The sequence below is a fragment of the Limulus polyphemus genome, unplaced genomic scaffold (genome assembly GCF_000517525.1).
Source record: "Limulus polyphemus unplaced genomic scaffold, Limulus_polyphemus-2.1.2 Scaffold7503, whole genome shotgun sequence".
NCBI lineage: Eukaryota > Metazoa > Arthropoda > Merostomata > Xiphosura > Limulidae > Limulus > Limulus polyphemus.
Window position 1 is genome coordinate 5,336 of NW_013673113.1, and position 11,335 is coordinate 16,670.

An 11,335-nucleotide genomic window follows, 5' to 3' on the forward strand; every position below is an offset into this window, starting at 1 on the left:
AAATAGTCTTGTAGGAAATCCCCGACAACTTAGAAAATAATCTTGAAAAAAATCACTAGTCATTCTGTCCACCTACAAAATAGTCTTGTAGGAAATCCCTGACAACTTAGAAAATAATCTTGAAAAAATCACTAGTCATTCTGTCCACCTACAAAATAGTCTTGTAGAAAATCCCCAGTCATTCTATCAATCTATAAAATGTTTAAGAAAAACACACGCTATCTATCTAGTAAAATGGTTTAAAGAAAAATACCCAGTCACTTTTTCTATCGAGAAAAATGACTTGAAAAACTCCTCAGTCACTCCTTTCATCTAGAAAAATGTTTTAAGAAAATCCCCAATATCTTGAAATTGTTAAGCCTCTAAAGCAACTCGTACAAAATATTCCAAATTTTACAGTTTGTCCTTTCCTCATTCAAATATTTAATGGCTACAACAAAATCTGAAGCAAGAGAAACAAATACGGTATTGATGATTTTGCTAAAGTAACAACTTTTGGATAATTTGAGACTAATGTCATGAGAATAGCTTAGCATTAAAAACACCTCTTGACATCTTACTCATTGTAGACTACAATACCAGAACCAAATACTTGCAGAAACAAAAAAGAATAATTTTCATGAAAAAATTTTTGAGAGTTTTCTTATGGTCAATATTTTCTTGCTTATTGAAAATGATTTCAAAGTTAATATTTTTAAAATAAATGAAACGAAAAAGAATAATATCACTAGGTGTATACAAGTTGTTTATGATAAAATATTAACTTTAAAATAAAAAAATTAGTTTGTTTAATAAACCAACATTAGAATAAAATTAACACTAAATCAAAGTAAATTGATTTTCAACAAGTTTTTCAGTCTTCAAAGTTTCACGTACAGAGTTAACTGATTTCATTTAGCCTAACTATGTACAAACTCAACAATAACCTTTACACGTTTATCGTAAAGTTATGTTACAAAACGCGAAACCCAACAACCCGAGAATTTTCAGAAAACAGACCTTCCTTATTAAAGAGAATGAGATCGAAGGAAGAAATACCAAAATAGCTCAGTTTATTGGATTTCTTATATTGAATTTATCTACTTGTTTGATCCTATGTGTTTTAATAATATCAGGGATAAATGTTGCAATTAATTCTCTGGATATTAAAATTCACTTGATTTAAAAGTTCATCAACAATAACTACCATAAATCTGCAAAGGTTATTACATAAATATATTTTAGGTTTTCTTGAATTTGGGTAATGATTTGTTTCTTCAGTTCAAATTCTCACAAAGTAAAGATAATTTACCAAAACATATTGGTATTTTAAACTTTTTCCTCTTCTGGCACATACTTAAAAAAGGGCCATTCTTTCTCTATTGTACTCTTGTATTATCCACAAATTTTACTTGCGAGTTGTTTGTAAAATTTATTTATGAAGTTTTTATGTTTTTCTTGAATTTGGGTAATGATTTGTTTCTTCAATTAAAATTCTCGCAAAGTAAAGATAATTTACCAAAACATATTGGTATTTTAAACTTTTTCCTCTTCTGGCACATACTTAAAAAAGGGCCATTCTTTCTCTATTGTACTCTTGTATTATCCACAAATTTTACTTGCGAGTTGTTTGTAAAATTGATTTATGAAGTTTTTATTTAATGGTTTAACTTCTTTTAAATAACATTCAAGGATATGTTTGTCAGAGAAAACAAGTAAAAATTAACGATGTTATTGACGCCATTAATAAATGGTGACATCGAATTCTGTGGCTTCGATTGAAGACTGTTGCTCTGATCACATTCGTATCCCACGATAAACAAACCTCAGCAGTACAATCTGTATTTATCACTGACTATTTTCAGCAGCAGGTGGAGATGGAGATCTTATAGACTGTAAGAAAAAATATAAACACTAATTTAAGTTTTACAAAAACTTATTAATCTATCCTTAAATGACAGCAAATAAGAAATGAATTGTGTGCATATCCAGTTTATGTGTTAAAACTACTGGAAAAAATCTTCATTTTGTAATATTTAACTTAAACCTGAATGCACTGAATTCAGAGTTAGTGATGCAGTGTGACTTGCAAGATCTCAAATACATTACTGATGGATTCTATTCTAATTCTACGAGTGCACTTTCCTAGATGTATATTCATAAAAAAACACTAGAATACACATTGCTTTTCTATAATGGTAAGCCTAATTAGTTTGGTATTGGCCTAGTGTCATAGATAGGAGAGTTCAAATACATTGCTATAATTCACATATATTGTAAAACATATTAGAAATTGCTGTGTTTACAATGCAAGTCAGTATGGTCTTTAACGTGACAGTGAAAATACCAATATTACGTCTTTATCCAAAAATGTAGCTTATAATCAATTTCCAAATGATTTTTATCTTGGACATGCTGAAAATAAAAGTCAGAATATATACTTAAAGTAACAGCTATGTACATTCTAGTTTTAAAAATAAAACTTACCAAAAACCTTTTTCTGAGAGCTCTTGTCATCAAAGGAGTAAGTCCCTCACCTGAATCTTGAAGACAGTTTTTATCCGTAAGAGGAGTGCCACCAGGGCTCCTAAAAGAAAATTACTGATTAGAAATTATGAAAGTCTAATATTATAACATAATTAATGTCTATGTTACACTAATTTCTTGAGTGATATGGTAAGTTTATTTGAAAAGTTTAGATTGAATTTTCTAAAAGTTTGATATTTCATGTAAAACATACTTCTAATACTTACTAAAAGCTTGTGAAGATACATTAAGTACATTTGAAATTACAGAATTTATGTTAAACATTAATTCACAAAAATAAATATGTGTATACTGGTCTTATTCGTTCTCTCTCTCTCTTTTTAAAACAACTCGTGAAATATGAAGAGATGATATTAACTTCCACAGTAAACAATGTTTTTCTATCAGTCTCATCAGTACACGGTTTTGCTTTTACACACACAGATAATACTATAACAAGCACAACTACCTTCATACAATAAGATAGCATAAACAGAACCCCAAAAGGTGCATGACACAACAACACAAGCACAATTATTATTGAACAATAAGATAGCATTAACAGAACCTAAAAAAAAACAGACAGCTCTACAACGAACACAAGCACAATTATTATTAAACAATAAGATAGCATTAACAGAACCTCAAAAGGTACACGACACTACAACATAAAGAACAATTATTATTGAACAATAAGATAGCATTAACAGAACCTAAAAAAAAACAGTTATTTCTACAACAAACACAAGTACATCTGTTTAGATTGTCACACACACACCCCTAAAATCAAAATCATGAAAGTATGTCCTGTTAATATTACAATAAAAGATTTTAAAATAATGCGTGAGACTTGTAGGTTAATACATAATTCTACATTCTGATGTAACGTAGAAAAATAAACAATGTAGTTTATTATTACATAGAGTCTACATTTCATTTCAATGCAGAACAAGTTCTTACCTATGCACATCAACTTTTTTTAGAGTGCTTCGATGTTTATGAAGCTCTTCTTTAGAAGGTCTATAGCTGAAAGAAAAAAAAACACATAATGACCTCAAACAGCATCAAGTTTATGTTGATAAATGGGTTTATCATCATGGTTTTAACTATTTTTCCATGTTAGTCTTAAAGTTTTCTAATACAGACTTTTGAAATTGAAATTAAATACAGTTGAGGTTACGGAAAAATTTCCTCCCCTTCATTTACTTGAATTGGTGACTTCTCGTGTATCAAGTCCAGCACATCTACAAAAATAATCTACATGACAACCTCTAATTTCTAACATTAAAAAGGATTATTAATAATGATCAATTATTTTCATTAACTTGTTTACCAAGTTATGAAATTATAACAAATATTCAAACCTTAAAAAAACAAAATATTTAAAAAGTTAATTTTAGGCACTCAGTAGTTTTTTCACTATTGTTTCTTTTGCATTAGAGAAATAAACACTACAATAAGTTTTAAACGAAACATACATTATGAAGCTTGTAACCATCATCAGCACACCTGGAGACCACGAGGGTCCCAACAACTTACTCGGTTATATATCTTCTTACATAATCATTACAAATTGATATCAATTCATGTAATTGTCAAGCAGAAATCCTGGATCAATATTGTTTTTGAAAAATGGCAGATGGAGTATGTAGCTATTTATCTGGGGTCCACATGGACCCCATATTATCATTAACGATCATTATATAATCTTAGTAACTAAGGTTATAAAATATCCTTTAATCTTAACATTTTTATAAGCAATATAAGTTATCTAAAAAAGCTGTTTTGATGGAAGTACTTCAGCATATTTATTTTTGACAAACCTTCTTGTCTAGTGTTAAATTTATAGGCTTAATAAGACTATACGCAATTTTTTAACATAAAAAATATACAAACATAAGTACATATTTTCTGTTAAATGGAAGTATTATAATCAAAGTATTAAAATTTCTTTTAAATTTCCATTAAGAATTCTAGAAATGATGAGCAAGACATGCAAAAAAAAAATCATTCTCCGAAATGCAAAAGCATGTAACTATATAACATAGACATGGTTACCATCATGCAATTAAAAGGAGGTTTTGAAACGAACAGCTCCATACACGCATTTCAAAGAACATGGAACTGCTTTCCTCTACTTGTTGAAAACATATTTCCCCACCCCTCTTACTGCCATCTAATGAAGGTTACTCTTACATAAGTTGAGTCTCCTCATGTATACATGTTGTTGAGAAAGAAACCACACAGCTAATAAACATGCGTATGTTTTAGTAACACTTTATATATACATAGTCAATTTGTTCTTGTGAAAAGTCCAAATTATGAATTATTAAATTGAAGTTAGTACATGGTCCATTGTTTTACAAGGTTACAATACTTGATGTTCATTGTTGCAATTTGGACCATTTGGCCTTATTTCATGGCCTATGCACTAGCTTAGACCATAACTGTTTTATTCATTAAATTCATTACATAGAGATGGGTAGCAAACCAGTTTTTCTTCAATCCTAAATCCTCCTAATTTCAGGTATGGTTTCCATGACAACAATTGGATAATTGTGAGAAAAGTGTGAAAATCACCCATAATGTATGAACGCCTAAGATAATTAATTTTTTCTGTAACACAAACACTCCGTCTCAAACTGTCATGAAAGAAAACCGGTTTATCCTATATTAATGAAAGTAGAAACGAGAATGCTATCGTATTAAACCACCCAACTCGTTTCCTTTCCTTGAAACTTAATGAACTTGTCTCCCAAAAGGGATTAATTTTTTGGGAAGCTATTTTAGATATTCTTTTGTATTTTGCAAAACAAAAGTGAATGCTAGCTTAAACACTGGTCCTGGGTACAAGCCTTGGTCCTTAAGTCTTTCTTCACTTATTAACTTTATCACATAAAATTTAATGTTATAATAAATAAATAGAAGAGAAAACTAATTACTTGCGTAAAATAACAAAGCTGAGACCAATTGGCTTCATGATACTCAATTGTAAGTATATGTAGAGACATTGTTAACTAGAAGTATCTAGTAATATATGTGATAGTCAAGTTAATATTTTTGGGGGTATGTTTAACAAGAGGTGAATAAATATCAATATTGGCAATGTAGTAAAAAAAATGTGTATGCTCTGAACACACTGGATTTAACAGCAAAACTGAAAAATCTGAAATAGTCATAGTAAAATTAAAGAAGTGGATCATAAGCATCTTGTTGTCACCTTCACAAATTTCCCAGAATTATGTGCATTATAATTAAGCATTCCCTAATGTCTAGCTCAGGGATTCTCAACTTTTCCTCCATCATTAACCCCCTCGGCTTGATGTATTTCTCCATTTACCCCCTTACTTCCATACAAAAAATTCATAGCCATCATAAAGGGACAGAAAAACAAGGTCAGAAAAAAAAATATTATTCAGGTTTTGCACAAAAATAGCACACACACACACACATTCTTAGCATTCTCTCTCTCTCTCTCTCACACACACACATTCTTAGCATTCTCTCTCTCTCACACACACACACACACACACACATTTTACAAAATGAAATTTAATTGAATTATTATTCAATCATCATTGGTGTTTATAAGTGTCTTTAAGTTTTACCAATACTATCATTCAGTGGTATTGGTGTTTATAAGTGTCTTTAAGTTTTACCAATAGGAACATTCAGTGGTATTGGTGTTTATAAGTGTCTTTAAGTATTACCAATACTAACATTCAGTGGTATTGGTGTTTCGAAGTGTGTCTTCAAGTATTACCTATAGTAACATTCAGTAGTTTTGGTGTTTCGAAGTGTGTCTTTAAGTATTATCAAAAGGACATTCAGTGGTATTGGTGTTTCGAAGTGTGTCTTTAAGTTTTACCAATAGGAACATTCAGTGGTATTGGTGTTTCTAAATGTGTCTTTAAGTATTACCAAAAGGACATTCAGTGGTATTGGTGTTTCTAAATGTGTCTTTAAGTATTACCAAAAGGACATTCAGTGGTATTGGTGTTTCTAAATGTGTCTTTAAGTATTACCAAAAGGACATTCAGTGGTATTGGTGTTTCGAAGTGTGTCTTCAAGTATTACCTATAGTAACATTCAGTAGTTTTGGTGTTTCTAAGTGTGTCTTTAAGTTTTGACAATAGGAACATTCAGTGGTATTGGTGTTTCTAAGTGTGTCTCTAGGTATTACCAATAGTAACATTCAGTGGTATTGGTGTTTCTAAGTGTATCTTTAAGTTTCACTAGTACTGGAAGTTTTAGCGATATAAAAGTAACATCAAGATTTTAATGAAGATGACGTATAATTCGGATGTAGTTATATTCCACCAATGACTATTCTGTAGAAATGGTTTAGTTGTAAGAAAATGTATGGACTCCCATTTCTGTATGTCCAACAAACCCTAAACCTCGTTACGGGGAGGATGTGTCGTTGTGAAACCTAAATCAAAGTTGTAGCTTTAATTATAAAATAAATATACATGAAATTATTCTTCATTTAACGGTTTTAATGCTGATAATATATCATCTATCATTCAGTTTTAAAAATCTTTTAATTCTGTCATTGGTTACAGAAATAGTAATAATGATTATTAGGAGTTTTATGACTAGAGTTAGTTACCCTAACACGTGATATATATTACATTTGAACAGTTTGTCTTTAATGGTCATGGTTTAATTTCTGTTAGCTGTGTATTTGTGTAAACGGACAATGCAGAACAAGACTCGACTAGAACTGGCAGACTACGAGGCAGAAAACCTGGCTAGGCTTCAGAAAATGTTCTCTCGGAAATGGGAATTTATATACATGCAGGCAGAAGCACAAGCCAAGTAAGTTGTTAGTTTATCATATTAAAACTTATTATACATGCAGGCAGAAGCACAAGCCAAGTAAGTTGTTAGTTTATCATATTAAAACTTATTATACATACAGGCAGAAGCACAAGCCAAGTAAGTTGTTAGTTTATCATATTAAAACTTATTATACATGCAGGCAGAAGCACAAGCCAAGTATTTGTTAGTTTATCATATTAAAACTTATTATACATGCAGGCAGAAGCACAAGCCAAGTAAGTTGTTAGTTTATCATATTAAAACTTATCATACATGCAGGCAGAAGCACAAGCCAAGTAAGTTGTTAGTTTATCATATTAAAACTTATTATTCGTTAAATAAAAACTCCTGAGCCTGTCTTTTGAGAATTTATGTTTGTTACCTAGGCTACGTCACGTATTTATCGTTGCCCTGGAAACAATAGAACTGCATCTGATGATAATCTCACCCCGCCACTCTGAAATATGAGTAGTTTATCAGATTAGTTGATAGGAAGAAGATGGCAAACTAAATTGTAATTTATTTAGTTTCTTGTAACCGAATAAGAGAATTTTAGACATAATAACTTGTTTTCCTTCAATAAATATTGGGTCTTCCGTCAAATATAAACCAGGGCCCATTTCTACCGAAATATCATCTCATTAATTTCCAGCTTAAGCTGCTACAGGAAACTGGAATATTTTGAATGTGATCGTGCAAGTAATATCTTGTAGTTTGACGTCTCTATTACCTCTACGTATATTGTGTCTCACTGTCTACGTAATCTGTAGTGTAATTTGATCAAACAAAGAAATATTATGCATCTATTACTTCCACAAAAAAAATAGTTACGTTTTATCGTAGATTTCACCGTATCTCATTAATTAAAACCGGAAAAAATGGCGTAAGTTGGCTCTCTGGTATCACCGTATCTCATTAATTAAAACCGGAAAAAATAGGCGTAAGTTGGCCCTCTGGTATCACCGTATCTCATTAATTAAAACCGGAAAAAAGGCGTAAGTTGGCCCTCTGGTATCACCGTATCTCATTAATTAAAACCGGAAAAAAAGGCGTAAGTTGGCCCTCTGGTATTACCGTATGTCATTAATTAAAACTGGAAAAAAGGCGTAAGTTGGCCCTCTGGTATCACCGTATCTCATTAATTAAAACCGGAAAAAAGGCGTAAGTTGGCCCTCTGGTAGAGCTTTATGTTACGAAAATGGCCAGCCTAGTTCGAATCCTTACAAATTATTATCAACACTTTAAGCTGTGGGTGCGTTATAAGAGTGGCAGTCAATGTCTTAGTGTGGCTGATGGGTGTGTGGTAGGATACTGTTTATTGGCTGTCTTTCTTGTGGTCAGTAGTTCATTGGGGACGAAGGTAGATAGCCTTAGTAGTTTGGCCATAAATACGAAATACAAATCAAAGGAAGGAACTCGAGATTTACTGATTAACCGTAGAGTTGTTTTCAAAACCTGAATTAATAAATGTTTTTATTAAAACCGATACATAAGCCTCATTTCATGCAACATGCCGTTAAGGCAGTGATTCTAAACCAGGGGTAAAAAATTACATGGCAGGGGGTAAATAATTGATGTACTTACCACTGAATGTCCTTTTGGTAATACTTAAAGAACACATTTAGAAACACCAATACCACTGAATGTCCTTTTGGTAATACTTAAAGACACACTTCGAAACACCAATACCACTGAATGTTAGTATTGGTAATACTTGAAGACACACTTAGAAACACCAATACCACTGAATGTTAGTATTGGTAATACTTGAAGACACACTTAGAAACACCAATACCACTGAATGTTAGTATTGGTAATACTTGAAGACACACTTATAAACACCAATACCACTGAATGTTCCTATTGGTAAAACTTAAAGACACTTATAAACACCAATACCACTGAATGATAGTATTGGTAAAACTTAAAGACACTTATAAACACCAATACCATTGAATGTCCTTTTGGTAAAACTTAAAGACACACTTCGAAACACCAAAACTACTGAATGTTAGTATTGGTAAAACTTAAAGACACTTATAAACACCAATACCACTGAATGTTAGTATTGGTAATACTTAAAGACACTTATAAACACCAATACCACTGAATGTTCCTATTGGTAAAACTTAAAGACACTTATAAACACCAATACCACTGAATGTTACTATTGGTAATACTTAAAGACACTTCGAAACACCAATACCACTGAATGTCCTTTTGGTAATACTTAAAGACACACTTAGAAACACCAATACCACTAAATGTTACTATTGGTAATACCTAAAGACACACTTAGAGACACCAATACCACTAAATGGTACTATTGGTAATACCTAAAGACACACTTAGAGACACCAATACCACTAAATAAATTCACCTTGTTTTGAAAAGTATCAAACAAAGTGATTTTGATTGACGATAAAGGTCACATTTATAATATATTCAAACACTACGTATACATACCATAATCCGTATTTTCCGGCTCCCAGCAATTGGAAGGCCAAAAATATGGCGTCTGTAAAACGGTAGATCAAACTTGTAAAACACAGTTTAATTTCTAACAGGAGAAAATCAGTGAAAATTATGAAGTTATTTTTTCTGGATTAAACATTTACAAAAAGTTATTTAATATGAAAATGTAACTAATGTTCACTTGTACTATTCTCTTGTAAAGTAAGTTTAGTAATTATGCGTTTTTTTGAAGTTGATTAGGTTTTGGACTTCAGTAAAACAAAATCTTTGAGAAACGAAATATTTTAATTTTAAGTTTATTTGTGCTGAATAAAATGACATTATCAAGTTTTGATAATACGAGTCTCCGAAAGATAAAAACGTTCTCTTTAGAAGAAGACTTTAATATCAAGTTAATATTAAAATATCCACATTGGAGCATGACGTAGATAATACTCTCGAACTCAGGACTATCGAGGATAAAATCCGCTGGTTAAAAAAAAGTTGGCTATTTAATGAATAAAACAAAGGTTTACAAGATGGGTTTTTTAACAAACCAATTTTTGATTGCAGCATATAATATAAAATAAAATATAATAATATAAAACACCCATTAAAAAGTGCTGACACTAATACAGAACTCATTAAAAGTGCTGAGACTAATATAGAACATCAGATCCATTTCTGACTGCAGCATATTCGCTATTAGAGCATGATAAGTCTGAAAATACAAAGAAAACGATCTATGTGGTTAGAATTTCAGCCAAAGATCGATCATAATCAGCCCTGATGAAGGTCGTTTGGCATAGTTTTTTTCAGCAATTTTACCTATTTTTCTCGAAGCTTCTTGTTAAGAACAAAGATGCACAAAAGGTTATTCGCCATATGGTTTAAGCTTCGAATTTGAGCGTTATAAGCCTTCAAGTTGTGCCATTTGGGAGCACAATTTTGCTGTAATTTCATTAAGCTGGTAGGTTTTATTCAGGCAATTCAAAGTAGAATAAAACTCTAACTTATGTAAAAACCAGCAAAATGAAATCATAGCATAGCCATTTTCTTATTTATAGTGTATAACGTTAGAGTTACTGAATGGTAACAACAGCGAAATGGAATCCTAAAATGTTTATGAGTCTTATTAAATCAGTAATACCATATTAATAAAGGAAAATATGCATCCATCACTTGAATAAAATATAAGAAATTATCAACACTAAATACATGACAGTAAAAGACAGTGAGAGATGGGATGAATGAATTCTGTCGGTTTAAAACAGTGGATAAAAGTTAACTTGAAAAAATCTGTTATTCTATTTCTCATCTATTTGATTTTCAGTTACTTTCTGTCAAACTCAAATAAACTGTATAAATCTACAGATATTCAGAACTGATTAAGCTGGTATGAAGGACACCCATTGGATCTGTTCAAACTGGTATAAAGAAAACTCATTGGATCTGTTCAAACTGGTATAAAGAAAACTCATTGCACCTGATCAAACTGATATAAATAACACCCATTGGATCTGTTCAAACTGGTATAAAGAAAACTCATTGG

General features: G+C 31.2%; 1 protein-coding gene across 3 annotated transcripts in view; it reads right to left on the reverse strand.

Annotated features, from left to right (window-relative positions):
* Window positions 1–728: 728 nt before the first annotated feature.
* LOC106474668 (proline-rich protein 11-like) overlaps window positions 729–11,335 on the reverse strand; it is a 29,069-nt gene continuing 18,462 nt past the window's right edge. For all 3 annotated transcript variants that reach the window (XM_022402969.1, XM_013935361.2, XM_022402968.1), the window contains 3 exons: window positions 3,466–3,531; window positions 2,467–2,566; window positions 729–1,872 (listed from right to left, as the gene is read on the reverse strand). In XM_022402969.1, the coding sequence (XP_022258677.1) occupies window positions 1,828–1,872; window positions 2,467–2,566; window positions 3,466–3,531 (211 nt within the window). In that variant the 3' untranslated portion in view covers window positions 729–1,827. The remainder of the gene's footprint in view (window positions 1,873–2,466; window positions 2,567–3,465; window positions 3,532–11,335) is intronic.